Genomic DNA, 15,116 nt, shown 5'->3' with positions numbered 1-15,116 from the left:
GGCAACTAGGCCCGTGAGCCACAACTACTGAGCCTGCGCGTCTGGAGCCTGTGCTCCGCAACCGGGGAGGCCGCAACAGTGAGTGGCCCGCGCACCACGATGAAGAGTGGCCCCCGCTTGCCGCAACTGGAGAAAGCCCTCGCACAGAAACGAAGACCCAACACAGCCAAAAATAAATTAATTAATTAAAAAAAACAAAACAAAACAACAAAACAGAAACAGAGTCAGAGATGTAGAAAACAAACTTACGGTCACCAAGGAGCAAGGGAGGGGAGGGGTAAATTGGGAGACTGGGACTGACATATACACACTACTACGTATAAAATAGATAACTAACAAGGACCTACTGTAGAGCACAGGGAACCCTACTCAGTGCTCTGTAATGGCCTCTATGGGGAAAGAATCTAAAAAAGAGCAGATATGTGTCTATGTATAGCTGATTCACTTTGCTGCACAGCAGAAACTAACACAACACTGTAAATCAACTCTACTCCAATAAAAATTAATTAAAAAATAAGTTAACTACAGCTGGGTTAAGTGCTACAAAGGAGAACAACAGAGCACGTGAAAGAGAAGGACCTAATGAGGGTGCCAAAGAAGGCTGCTCTGAGGAAACACAGCAGTGAGCCCTTCTGAGCATCTTTCATGCCCGCTGATCCCCAGATGCCTACACAGGGCTGTGCAAAACCAACCTTAAGAGAAGGAATAAGTTTCCACATTTCCATGCAATTCTTCACGGACTATCCCAAGTTCCCTTGTTTTCAGATTAGTCTTTAATTTTTTCCTGGAACGCTCCTCTCCCCTGCCTCACCTGGAAAATGCTCACACATCCATATAAAACCACCTCTTCTGTAAAGCCTTCCCTGGGAGTGTCAGAGGGATGCGAGTCTCCTTCTCTGCACCCGTCAAGCCCTGCAACTTCAAGCGTCACAGCACATGGCACGTGCACTAATTTTCTCCTTGCCCGTACATACACTCATCCTCTCACTCAGTAAATACCTACTATGTACCTATTATTTAACAGGCACTGTTCTATGTACTTTCTAAACATTGGGACACAACACTGGGAACAAAATACATAAAAACTTTTAATTTCTGTACCTAGAGCCTGTCTCATTGAAGGTGTTTAGTAAATGTCTGATCAACGAGAGAATAAATAAGTTCTCCCTTGTTGGCCAGTTTTATAAAGGAGGACAGCTCTTTGGGCCTATGAGGGGACCTACTCTTTTTGGTTCAAGGACTGAAATAATGAACTTGATGGCAGGCTTCATAGTTCAGCTTTAGCTACTACAGCATGCAGACATTGTCCTGTTTTTGTTACTGTCTTTAGTGTGTTATATTGTTCTTGGGACTGGATCTTGCAGCAAACCCCTAAGCAGAAGCAACTGTGAAGGGCGGGCAGAGACCGGAATGGTCTCCAAACAGAGCATAATGTTCATGTTTATGGATGCTGATTAAAAACAAAAAAACAATGTCATCTTAAATGGCCTCGGTCAAATAAAATCACCAAGCACGTTTATAGTATTTAATAGGAGTTCTAAAATTAAGTGCAGACATCCATCTTCCTGATTGCAAAACTCTTTGTACTGAGCATACTACTTGCTGTCTGCCAGGAAAAAAACCCCAAACCAGCCCAGTGGCCGAATGCTGTCCTGGAGATGAGAGCCTCCTTCTTCAGAGGCAAGGAAAACAAAGGCAGATAAGAAAATGGATGAAATGAGCCCTGAGGGACTGAGGGGGCTGGTGGAGTTTACACTCTTCAAGGCTGCTTTAAATAGCAGGCTACCAGCGTGACCACGATCAAGCATCCCTCTGTGCCTCATGGGCTCCCCACGTGGGCTGGGCGCTGGGTCAGAGATGGGAAGTTTCCACCCACCAAGGGCAAAGCGGAGAAAACAAGGACTCAGCACCATTTGGGAGTGTGCCCATGGGTGGAGCCCGTGTGTTAACTGTCCCTCCTTGGGAAAGACTGCCTTGCAAGCTCTTCCTTCTTCTACTTATTGATGTAAAATGTCATTTCTTTTATGAAATGATCAAGACGATAGGGTTGTTTCCCTTTTGAAGTACGCTCCCACCTGTTTTTGTTTTTCATCTGTTGCCCCATGAAACCCCCAAACTGGAACACAACACACCGCTGCTTCCTACCCACTGTTTCAGTGTGGCTGAAGCAGTGAGGAATTTTCCAGACTAGGATTGAAATCCAGCTGTGTGACCTTGGCCAAGTTCCTTAACCTCTCTGAACCTCAGTTTTCTCATGTTTAAAATGGTGGTCATAAAGCCTAACCCCCTGGAGGGCTGTTGTGAGAATTAAATGAAATATGAGTATAAAATGTCCCCACGCCTGGTACAGAGAAGGTATCCAACAAGAGCAGTTTTTTCCTCCCCCGCTACTCACCCCAGACTTGTAAACACCAGGGACTCCCACGCCACACAAGCTATTCCTAACAAGAAATCAGTGCACTTACTGGGTTCACTGTTGTAGCGTTTGCATTTGGCGTAGGACGGGGTTCAAACTTGTGGATTTGTTTTAGTTTCACAGATTTGTTGAAGCCCAGAGAAGTTAATGGACACAACAAAGAAGGGAAGAAACGGCCCTAGAATCCAAGTTCAGTTTCTGACCTAAAGTACCCCATTACACAGCCGGCTCCTTCGCAGCCATGAGCTCTCTCCTGCCTCCCTATCAAATCAGGTCCCCCTCCGTTATTCTTTACCAGACCATCCTATTCATTTTCTTCCAACTCTAAATTGTTTGCCTGTCTTCTGCCCTTGTTCCAGAAGGAACCTGTCTGTCACATCCACTGCTGCATCTCTGGCGCCCAGCACTGTGGCCCTGGAATACAGCTTTTGGAAGAGAATTCTGCACAAAACCAGGGCATAATACAAGAAGGTATGTCAGCAAATGTCGGCTCTGGCATCCTCACCCTTTTGCAGGGTGACTCTGCCACTTTTCCCCATAAGAGGTGGTGTTCCCTTCTCTACCCACTGAATCCAGGCTTAACCACGCTGGGCCAATGGGACACTAGCGAATGTGATGCAACCAGAGGTTTGCACACTGGTGCTTGTCCTGTCTTACTGATGGGAACCTGCCCACCACCACATAAACAAACGCAGGCTAGGTTCACGGGTGAAGAGCCCCGACATGGGGAGAGGGTCCAGTCATCCTGTCAAGGCCCTGGTCATGTGTGTGAGGCCATCCTAGACCCACCTGGCCCAAGCCAAGCCAGCCCAGACAAGAAGCTCTGCGCAGAATTGTGACAAATAATAAGTGCCATTTGTTTTAAGCCAACAAGCATTAGAGCTTTTTGTTAGGCAGGAAAAGCTAGCTGATATGGAAGATCATAAAATACATCCCACAAACCGCTCCAAAGTAAGGTGCCAGGTGTTTCTGGAAGGAGCTCACTTATAAGGAAATTGCTAATTTCTGGCTTTGGATTGACAAGGAGGTGGGAGCTGAGCAGGAATGAGAGGTGGAGGAACAACTGAGAGGGAGAGTGGTCCTGAAGCTGTTGCCATGGCGCCCGGGCAGGCAGGGATGGCGAGTAGCCGTCCTAGGCCCACAGTCCACCAGAAACAGCTGCTGCCGCCTTTGGCATGAATGCTTTGGGTCATCAGCGTCTGAGTTTTAGAAGCTAAAAACAGGACATATCACCATGTACTTTTGCAGAGGTCAGGAAACTAGGCCCAAGGGCCAAACATGGTCCACTGCTTGTTTTTATAAATAAAGTTTTATTGGAACAGAGCCGTGCCTATTCATTTACATATTGTCTATGGCTCCTTTCATGCAGCAATGGCAGAGTTGAGTAGCTGTAACAGAAACCATATGGCCTTTGAAGCCTAAACTATTTACTGCCTGGCTCTTTACAGAATCAATTTGTAACAACTCCTGTACTAGGTAATCAGGGGAGGTTCCACGCAATGGCTGGGTCTTAACCTGAGTCTTGAAGGAAAGAGGCAGTGTTGATTTGGGCACAAAGGAATAGGGAATTGCTGAAAGAACATTACAAGAAGGAATACTGAGATTATAACCAATGTTACATGACTGTGTGCAAAAGTAATTATAATAATTTCATGACAGTACAAACAATAACTAAGCAGATATACCACTTACTATGTGCCAAGTATATGCTCTACAGTCACTCATTCTATCCTCACAACAATATTAGATGGTAGGTGGTATTATTATCTCCATTTTTCCAATTGAGAAAAGAGAGCAACACAGGGAATGAAAGATGCTTGCCCAAAGTCACAAAACTAGCAAGTAGCCTAGCTAGGGTTCAGGTCCTGGCGTTCCCACTCTAGATTCCATACTCTTTGAAAGCTACAAAATGGAAATGTGAATAGGATAAAGGCCAAAACTGTGCATAAATTCTAGCTATGAGCAATGAGATTGTCTCTTAAAGACACCTGAAAATCTGCTTTATTACTTTATATCATGAAACCTTCTTGGCTAGCTATACCACATGTTCATTTTATGTACCCTTTGTCCCCTATAAAAATTTGCCATTTGTCCTGTTTAGCTGGAAATCCCCTAACAGGACATCACTATGGTACAGCTAGTGGTTATGATGCCATGGTGATGCTGTGTCAACACAGCAGCCGCTGGCCATTCCCAGAGGTAGCCCACAACCCATTCATTAAATTCTGAGGCTAATACTGCCGCTTGGTCCCTAGGGAGACAGAACGTTCTCTTCCCCAAGCAATAGTCAATACAGTCATTCTGGTCATGACAGGCGGAAGCTACTGTGGATACTCCTTTTTAAAGGTGTAAATTGGGTTCTGTTTGGGAATCCTACTTTACAGGAGGGGATCCCAGCCCAGAGAAGTGATCTTTGATCTCCAGCCAAAGGATGGGCCAGCTCTTATAGGTCAACTGGGGGCCCATGGTGTATGTGCCGTAGCCCAAAACGGTATCATGCCTGGGGCCCATTATAAACAACCAAACTAAAGATAGGCAGAATTCCCGAAGAGAAGTTGTTTCTTGATTTGTTACCTCATAATCACAGGGAGAGAGTTCTAACAGATAGTCTTCAATAATACTAACTCTTTATAGACTAACGGAGCTCACATTGATATACCTCTTTTAGAGAGCATCCTGGCAATTCGTTTAAGCCTTAAAAATGTACAGAGCCATTGACTTAGACATTCCACTTCTACTCATTTATCCTAAGTAAATTATCAGAGATAAACATAAAGGCTATTTATTAAAGCATTATTTATAGTAGAGAAACACTGAGAACACCTCAATTGTACAACAGGGGATTCATGAAATATATTATGATATAACCATAAACCACATTAATGGCATAGCCATAAAAACTATGCAGTTGTTTAAATTTTGGTCATGAAAGATTATTAAATTTTAAAAGAAAGTTAAAACCAGTATACAACATAAAATTCTATCCTTGTAAAAAAACACCAAAAATAACAAGATGCACATACTAATAGAAAAACAGGTTTAACAGGGGTTTTTCTCCCAGGCTAGAACTATGGTTATTTTAATGTTCTATTTCTTTTATACAATAAATTCTGCATTGTGTTGGTAATTTTTAAAATGATAACAAAAGTTATATTTAATTTTTTTTAAGTTATATATTTTTTCCTTTGGCTGTCACATTATACTTTTGCTTTCTCATGTTTTTCAATTCTATGAATTTTGTCATGTTTTCCCAGCAAGCCAAAATGCAGACCAGTCTTTCTCAACAACCAGGGGGAAAGGCAGTCCACATTTTCAGAGACCCACCCGTAGTTCAAAAACCCTTTAGTCAGACAACTGGTTGGCAAGCTCATCTGACTGTTTTGGGCTTATAGTTCTTTATTAAAAAGGTACACCCCAACAGGACTCTGAACAGCTTTACCAAGTTCATCAAACTTGCTTGTGCTGCTACGGGTTTTGTTTTTGTTGGGGTTTTTCCTAAAAAGAGACAGAATCCCAAATTAAAACAAGAGATCAGGGAATTAGCTGACTAAGAGGTGATTAAAACAGTCTGTACTTTACAGAGTGTGAAACTGCTTAATATGTAGGTAGGGCTTGGGATCTGGCGTGAGAAGACACGCTGGATAATTTCTTTTCCCAGGACATAAAAGGAGCAGGTAAACTGAGTTGTAACGTCCCTCATTAAGGTTTCTGGTCATGAGATGACAAAGTTTTTTGAAATAAAGGAGTGTCTTTTCATTTAACTTCCAAATGAGCACTAGACAATGATTTATTTATAGATTGCACAACAAATGGACGGAGTGAACTGGGATTCTGCTGAAACCTTCCCAGATCTCAGGATAAATTTAAGTAGGTTCAGCGAGGGGTTACCAATAATAAAGCACTAATTAGATGCACAGATGCTTTGCTTTTTATCCAGCTGCCAACTGGTTGCCGTGTTCTCTTCCTTGACCACCATATCTGAGGCTACTGGAAGAAGGGGCATTCCTTTCAAACCAACACAACCCCAGAGGAAGAGATATTCCTAAGGCTGTAATGAACTTCTCCAAACTGGCCTCACCCTGTAAACAAATTCATGTTTATTCAAATGATTCGAAAAGGAAGGAAACCTCGCATAATTTCTTTGACGGGCTGACACTCAGGAGGTTCTTCAAGCTGTATCTTTCAGCACCCAGGATGTGCCAGGCTGTGTGTGAGGTGCAGCTGGGGTCCCGGGTCCCACGTCCTGGTCCACTCTGTGTTCCCAGGCCATCAGACGTGCTGGGCGGCAGACCGAATGCAAAACCGGCCCCAGCTGTCCTCCCCCTGTATTCCTGCCTCTTATCTTGTGACTTTGCAGCTCCTCCTGCTAAGAAGTTGAGTTTATGTTCTTACCTGTTGAGTACAGACTGGCCTTCTGACCTGCTTTGGAATGTGTCAGAAGCACGAGCGTGTCCCTTCCGAGCCTCTGGAGGACTCGTGTAGCCCGACTCTCTCTTTTGGAACCCTGCCTGCAAATAACTGGGGCCAGCCTGACGGGATGAGAGGTCCCCCAACAACCGGCAGCACCCTCAGAAGCAGAGCCCACCAGCTAACCTGCGGTGGACCTGGTCCGTGTGGAGCACAGCTAGGACCACACGAAACCCCCAGAGGAACCTGGCCGAGAGCACCGGCCCATGAGCTGTAAGCCAAATTAACAGTTGTGGTTTCAACAACAAGGACCTCCTGTACAGCACAGGGAACGCTGCTCAATATGATGTAACCACCTAAATGGGAAAAGAACCTGAGAAAGAATAGGTGTGTGTATACGTTTAACTGAACCACTTTGCTGTACACCTGAAACGAACACGACGTTGTGAATCAACTGTACTCCGATATAAATTAAAAAGTTAAAAAATAAATAAATAAAAAGGCTGTGGTTTCCAGCCATTCCTTTTGAGGACTGGCTCCTGACCCATGCACGCAGTAAGTGCTAACTCTGCTCAGCTAAATGCAAAATGCCTTGGAGCAGCTGGGGGCGGGCAAGGAGGCTGTAATGCTCCAACGTGTCTGCACTGGTCAATGCATCATGCAGTTTTGATGCATAAACAGCACACCTGGAAAAAAAACACAAAAAAACAGCACACCTGAACTGCCATCGGCGGGAACAGAGAGAAGCCGTGTTATCTAGGGAAGGGCTGGCTCAAGACAGCCCCAGATCCTTTGAAAGACTGTCTGTGGATGAGTTGGATTTGCCTGTGAAGTCATTCTTTGTTTCTTTTCTCTCTTTAAAAAAAAATAAGAAGCTCTTTCACTTAATTAAGCCTGTTGGACTCGATTACGATTGTCTAGTTTGATTCAAAGCAGCCACATAGACTCTCTGACACATGTTCAGCCTCCATGACTCTGTAGGCTGGAATTTTAAATCCAGCTCCCCTGAATTTATGACGCACGCACACACAGTAGCAAGTCCCCACAGGCTGAAAATCAAACTGTAATTCAAAGGCCACAGGGCTGAGGAAACAGCCAGAAGATAAATCCCCATTTCAACCTTGGATTCTCTGCAAGTTGATTCAGGGGATTGTCAGTCATATTTAAAAATGAAATAAAACTACAAAGACACCAGACGGCATGTTCTAAAGAGAAATAGGGGATGCTTTTCAGGACGCCTTCAAAAGGCTCTTGCGACCTGAAAAGAACTGTTACGGGTTATTTTAAGGGCCCTGGAACATTTGGCTCCCATCAGACATTTGCAGAAGTTTCTGAATTAACTAATGAGCTCTAAGGAAGAAATGAAACCACCACACACAACCCAGAGCACCACACCGATTGGAGGTGACGCGACAAGATATCAAAGCAGCCCAGTCCTGGAGCTGGGCACTCACCTTACACCCCTCGCAGGCGCTGACCCCGTAGTGGTACCCCGATGACTTGTCCTGGCAGACGAAGCAGGGCTTGTACACCCGAGGGGGAGGAAGTGGAGACGGAGGGCTCGGGACCAGTTCCTCGGAGCTGGTGCTCTGTGTTTCAATCGCTACAGTGGAGATGGGAAGGGGGAGGAAAAAGAGAAAGCGTATTTCAGTTCATTGCTTTTTCACCAGTGAGTTCATAGGCCTCTGCCCCCAATTCAGCAATAACATAGCAAGGATAGGCCCACAAAAAGAGCTGCCAGTGTAGGCACTGCAGGGCGATCCTGACTCTAACGTGGTATTGACAGTTTACAAAGCAATCCCCTATGCCTCTCTCATTTGCAGAGCACCGTGGCACTGTGAGGGAGATGATTTTATCACCATTTTACCCCCAAGAGAAACAGAAACTCAAGGAGTGCAGTGACTTGTCCAAGACCCACTGGGCAGTGGTAAAGCCAAGACACAAAGTCAGATGTTCACTGCACACCCAGGGGTCTTTCGACTCTCATTCCCCCTAGCTTCCAGTTCAATTAGAGTCTCTGAAATGACCCGCTTGACCCTGTCTCTCACTTAACCAAAAGGAACTTTCCTTAGGACAAAGGAAGAAAATGCCCAAAGCAGCCATTCAACAAGGACACGGAAAGGGCCGTCAGCGTGCGGCCAGAGCCGAGATTCACTAACAGCAGTGGCGGCGAGACCTTTGCTACTCAGAGCCCCTCCTTGGGCCAGGAGCGCCAGCACCACGTCAGAGCTTATTAGAAAATGTGCTATCAGGCCCCAGCTCGAGTCCGAGGAGTCAGATCTACATCTTATCCAAACCCCCAGGTGACTGAATGTACACTTAATGTTTGAAAAGCACTGCATTACATTAATGATGGCACAGGCTGACGTTGCTTTTCATTCTAGACTTACAAATACGCGATCCCCCATCTCATTATTTAACCACCCAAAATCCATGAGGAATAGGAATTTATAGAACTTAAGATCTAGGTATTCTCCCATCCCTACCCTCCAGATTTATGCTCAATGTCAAAGCAAGACCTGGCCCTATTCCTATAACAGGCAAAACTGCTCATAAAGGATGAGGAAGTGGGGAAGGGAGGGGCTGAAAGTGGTCAAATAATGTTCCAGAATCTTCCAACCTCCAATCACTTTACAATACACGGCATATTTCCCAGAGTATAAAATTTCCAGTTGTTCCACTGTTCACCATCTCCCAGATTAGCTACTCTACCCACTGGATTGTCCGATAGCCAAATTTTCAGCAAGTCAGCTCTGCCTCCTACACGTACTGTTAATCCATCCTTGTCTGAGATCTTGCTGCCAGGCCAGCCCAGTGACCCAGCAGCATCTCTCACCCCAGTTACTGCAGAAGCTTCTGCACTGGTCTCCCGGTGCCCACCCTCCCGGCCTAGGGTCCCCTCTGCACACGCACAGTCAGCTAACTGCTCCAAAGTTAAAATCACTCTGTCTCCCTTACCTGCTGAGAGCCCTCACATGCTCCAGCAGCCACCGATGAGAGCAAAGTCAGTCTCCTTGCTGGGCCCCGCAAGGCTCTTCAGGATATGGGCCTTCAGTAACATCACTGAATTCAGTGACTCTCCTCATTTATTGACTTCTAAATGCTTGGTTTCTGTTCCATCTCTTGAACAGGCCAAGCTCTCGTGCCAACTTACGGGTATTGCGCTGACCATTCTCCCTACCTGGAAATTCTCAGACCTTCACACGTCTAGTCCCTTTTCTCTCTTAGATCTTAGAGCAAATGTCACCTCCTCACGGGTGACTTTTCTAAATAAAAGGCCCCTTCCCACTTCTGGTCACTATATCTCATTTTATTTTGTTTTCTATAATACCTTAAATAGTGTCTAAATTTAGAAAGTCTGTTTGTGTACAATTTTATATTCTACCTGTGCTACTCCCCCCCAAGTATGGGTCTTGTGAAACCAAGGAACTCAGATGAATTGTTTACAACTCTGTTCCAGGCCTAGAAGAGATGCTGGCACATAGTAGGTGGAGAAGCAATAAATATTTGTTGAATTAATACATGAGCTTTTCCCCTTTTCCTTATTTGTCTTCATTCCAAGCCCTAAGTGCCCTTCTAAGTGCCCTTTAAGGCCTTGTTAAATGGTAAAATTTGAAACCGAGTAGCTTTCACAATACTCATTGGCTTCCTTTAAAATTAATTAATTATCCCTTTGGAATAGAATCAACTATAATTATAGTATTGTCATAATTCAGAAGAATCTTGGAATGAATTCATTAGAGTTGGGCAGGTCTAGTAGACAAATCTAGTACTGTCTTTACTGGGTAGCTCAGCACAATTGTGGCAAGGGCTGTACAGGAAGGTGGGCATCGAAGATGTCACGAGAGCTCATCAGATCAGCTATCAAGCTACAAAAGCAACAGCATGCCTTCCCCTAAACCAATCAGCTTCACTGAAAGTAAATGAGTCATAATGGCATCAACAAGAAAGCAGTACAAAATAATACATCGCTCTTTGTTAAAAATCTAAGAAAACAATATAAAATAAGCTACAAGGATACAACACGGGGAATAGAGCCAATATTTTATAATAACTATAAATGGAGTATAACCTTTAAAAATTGTAAAGCACTATACTGTCGCCTGTAACTTATATAATATTGTACATCAACTATATTGCAATAAAAAAAATCTAAGATGCTGCTACTGCTGTTGTTACTATTGTTATTACTGGGTGTCACTGATCCTGGGTCACCATAGATTATAAAATGCATGTTATTCTATCCATTAAGAAAGACAAAAAAGTACTGCCAATTAAATTATGACCCATCAATGCTTGTGAGACACAGCCTGATTTCAGAGATGTTAAAAAATTAAATGCTTCTGGAGCCCTGAAAAAAAAAAAAACCTAAGAAAACACATGCAGAATTACTCACAATCCTTTCATTCAGAGAAAATTACTGTTATCTTGGCATCTACCCTTCAAAACATTTTACTATGCGTATAAATGTTTTTGGTTGGTTTGTTTACTTTAAAAAGTGGAATTATACTGTAGATTCTGTTTGGGACTTTGTTTAACTTACTGTGTCATGAGTTTGTTTCCTTGTCAATAAATATTTTTCCCACAAACGTTCCATTATGATGAATATCTTTGTAGCTAATCTCAGCACATCTCTATTTCCTTAGGCTAAGTTCTCAGAAGTGGAATTATCAGTTCAAAAGTTATGGCTATTTAAGAATACGTTGTGAGTCCTAGAAAGGCTGTGTTAATTTACGCTCCTAATATCAGCACAAGTGAGTCCTCCCCTAAACGCCTCCCAGAACTTTCTGATTGGTTTTATTTGTGTGTCTCTACTTCCCCCCTAGGGACTGAGCTGTGTTGTCACCACAAGGAGCAATCCCACATTGTGTGCAATGTGGGGAGAGTGTATTTTCATGTTCTACTGGCTCGTGTAGAACAGCTAATCTGGCTTGTCTAGGAAGGTTGTAAATAGAATTCTGTTAGGTCTGGATTCAGCTGTCAGAGTTATGCCCTGAATTTCAAACGTGGGTGGTAATTTCCATAAATATGCAGCTTCAAATCCATGTACTGAGGGGGTCTAGCATCTCCCCCTCCCAAAGAGAGGAAACTGAACTGCAGGCAATCTAATCCCCGAGAAACTCAGGCAAAGCACATGCAAGTGGGGAGACCTCAGAATCGAAAGCCTTTTTCTATAGATGAGAGTCACTTATAACCAAGGAGTGAATCAGAAAACTTTCCCTCAACAGGTGTATGGATGAAAATGTTCTATTTGGAAGCAATCAATAGCGAGGGCTCTGGACTTTTATTAAGGCTGTGGTTATTTCACTAGTAGTGTTTTCCCATATTCGTACAATGGATGTTGGTGTGTTCAATCTTTTTTTTTTTTTTTCCATAAACTTATTTATTTATTTAGGCTGCGTTGGGTCTTCATTGCTGCGTGCGGGCTTTCTCTAGTTGCGGCGAGCGGGGGCTACTTTTCATTGCGGTGCGCGGGCTTCTCATTGCGGTGGCTTCTTTTGTTGTGGAGCACTGGCTCTAGGTGCATGGGCTTCAGTAGTTGTGGCACGTGGGCTCAGTAGTTGTGGCGCGGGGGCTCTAGAGCACAGGCTCAGTAGTCGTGGCGCACGGGCTTAGTTGCTCCACGGCATGTGGGATCTTCTCGGACCAGAGCTCAAACCCGTGTCCCCTGCATCGGCAGGCGGATTCTTAACCACTGCGCCACCAGGGAAGCCCGGTGTGTTCAAACATTTAATTCCCTGACTATAACATACCAAGTGTGTGTTACACGCTATGGACAGTACATGGTGTGATCCCTTAGCCTTGCCAAGTTTGGCCTAATAGAGAGTAAACCAACAATTAGAATATAATACACTGGTTCTCAAACTTGGCTGTGTGTTAGAACTACCTGGGGAACTTTTTTTTTTTTTTTTTTGCAGTACGCGAGCCTCTCACCGCCGCGGCCTTTCCCGTTGCGGAGCACAGGCTCCGGACGCGCAGGCTCAGCGGCCATGGCTCACGGGTGCAGCCGCTCCGCGGCATGTGGGATCTTCCTGGACTGGGGCATGAACCCGTGTCCCCCGCATTGGCAGGCAAACTCTCAACCACTGCGCCACCAGGGTAGACCCCTGGGGAGCTTTTAAACATCCTAATGCTTAGATTGTATCTTAGACCTATTATGGCAGAATGCCTGGGAGTGGAAGCCAGGCATCAGTGTTTTTAAAAAAGTATTCCCAGGTGAATCCAAATTGCAGCAGTTTGGGAAACACGGATATGATATGATATGACAGAGAGGGCTGTAAGCCTTATTCAGCTCAGAGGAATCAAGGGAGGCTTCCCAGAGGAGGTGACCAGGCTGTGTTTTGAAGGATGAATTGATTCCGTCTATTGTGGTTTGTAACGTGAATCCTACAAATGCCACATGTGCATCCCAGACAAACATATATAGAAAAGACTTATATATGACAAGAAATAATCATCTTTGGAAAAATTTTCCCATTGGTGGTAAAGCATTAACTATTTGACTATATATATTCAAATATCCCCTCAAAATAGATCATCGTTGGTCCTTCATTTCCTCTGTGTGGCCCGTGACGCTGAGAACAATGCAAAGCAAACAAGAAAAATCTCCGTGGTACCGTCAGATTGCCAAAGCTAGCTTTAAGCAAACATGCCAACGCAAGTTCTAGGATTACAACCAGGATATGGCATCAGTAGAAAAGCAGATTTGAACTTCAATGCAACCTCTGGCCTTTTTGGTAATGTAGCAAAAACATACTTTGGCCAAGTTTATTAGTGCTCCTCTTGCCCTTTGGTGCCCCCATCACTGCCGCCCCAAAGACAGTGGGAAACAAGGCAGGGGGATAGCCCAGGGCCCCCTTCACGACTCAGTTCTGGCATTAAAGGCAGCTACAGAGTGCCTGCCGTTGATCTGTTCGCTGTCGTCCTGCTTAAATCAATAATCTATTAGTCCCTTTAAATGAGAGTTAGATTCATCAAATGCCCCTGAGAGACGTCAAACATTTTGTGCCTTATTCCAGGCAAGCACAATCAGTCTATGGAATGATGAATTTTTTGCTCAAAAACCCTGCAGGCCCAGCAGACAACATGTCCTGTATTAGCTCATTCAGCGATCTCAGGTAGGCCAAGAAAGCAGTTTTTAGACCTCCCAGGGGGGAAAAGAGGCTTGTGTCATTTAAGAAAACAACCGCACTCCAGCCATCCTGCCGTGATTTCAGTTCAGGGAAAAGCAGTCTTTGAGGACTAATTCAGATCTGCTCTTTGCCTCATGCTTTTATTTATTTCCTTGCTTACTTATCGTCTTACTGAGTTTTGTTTAGTGACTGCGTCCCCAACAAGCAGCAACCTCCAAGGTGGCATCCAAACTGCTAACCAGATGCGCTGCCTCGTTTGTTAGGGAATGGCCAAGACAGGAACTTCTGTTGCTAGGGCGAGATGGATGTTTGGCTCCATGGGTCCCTGCCCAGAGGAGAGCCAGCACCAGAAGTGCTGAGGGGGCTTCTCTGGGCTGCCCACTGGCCAAAGGAGACAGTGATCCAAAACCTGCACTGACAGAAGCTTCCAGTCCATATTTTAAACCTCTCCAACCCTGCAACTCAAAGGTGGCTGTCACTAGGGCACCCAAAGCTAGAATCACCTTCCTTGCCGAAAAATTCATTACAGGTCTTGTTTGCCTTTAAACTAATGCTCCTCAAAGTGTGGTCCAGACCAGCAACCGGCAGCAGAATTCTGGGGGTAGGGAGGAAGCCATTTGCTTTAAATTAGTGGTTTTCAGACTATCTATGGTAAAGGACCTTTCTTTTTTTTTTCTCACAGATTGATAAAATCAATAAAAACAAATCCCTAAGGGAAAAAAAGACACACAAAATGAATCTCCAGAAAAAAGGAATTAAGAAAAAGATGCTCAAAACACAAGGTACAGCTTAAGGAGGGAAAAAAAGGATCTTTTAGACGTAAAATTCCTCTGCCAAATTTCTGTACAAGTTTCTAAGCATTTGCTCTCACGGATGCCCTGTCTCCTCGAGTACTGGCAGTGGGCCGCAAAGCAACTGGCCCGGGCCGCGGCTTGCACTTCGAGAAGCACTGCTCTGAAGGACTCTATAAACTCGGAGGCTGTTTGCAGACAAAACAAAAGCAAACCAAAGGAACTCTCCACCGACCGAGACACCGCACAAAAGCAGAATACCGGCACTCCCAAGTGACACAGCCTTCTTAAACACTGCCACAACTCTGGGGGTTTAATTCACTCCCAAAATAAAAGCAAAATAATAATAATAATGCTGTTGCCTGTTAA

The 15,116-nt window shown here is 44.5% G+C and overlaps 1 protein-coding gene across 4 annotated transcripts in view; it reads right to left on the bottom strand.

Moving 5' to 3' along the window:
• RARB (retinoic acid receptor beta) overlaps positions 1–15,116 on the bottom strand; it is a 190,048-nt gene that overhangs the window by 149,427 nt on the left and 25,505 nt on the right. For all 4 annotated transcript variants that reach the window (XM_029213603.1, XM_029213602.1, XM_029213604.1 and 1 more), the window contains exon 2: positions 8,278–8,426. Coding sequence is in view for 1 of the 4 variants with exons in the window: in XM_029213602.1 (XP_029069435.1) it covers positions 8,278–8,426 (149 nt within the window). In the remaining 3 variants the exon portion in view is untranslated. The remainder of the gene's footprint in view (positions 1–8,277; positions 8,427–15,116) is intronic.

This window comes from Monodon monoceros, unplaced genomic scaffold (genome assembly GCF_005190385.1).
Source record: "Monodon monoceros isolate NGI ecotype Baffin Bay Population unplaced genomic scaffold, NGI_Narwhal_1 Super_Scaffold_11, whole genome shotgun sequence".
NCBI classification, from domain to species: Eukaryota; Metazoa; Chordata; class Mammalia; order Artiodactyla; family Monodontidae; genus Monodon; species Monodon monoceros.
The sequence above is the reverse complement of the archived record's forward strand: the minus strand, read 5'-3'. Positions and strand labels throughout refer to the sequence as shown.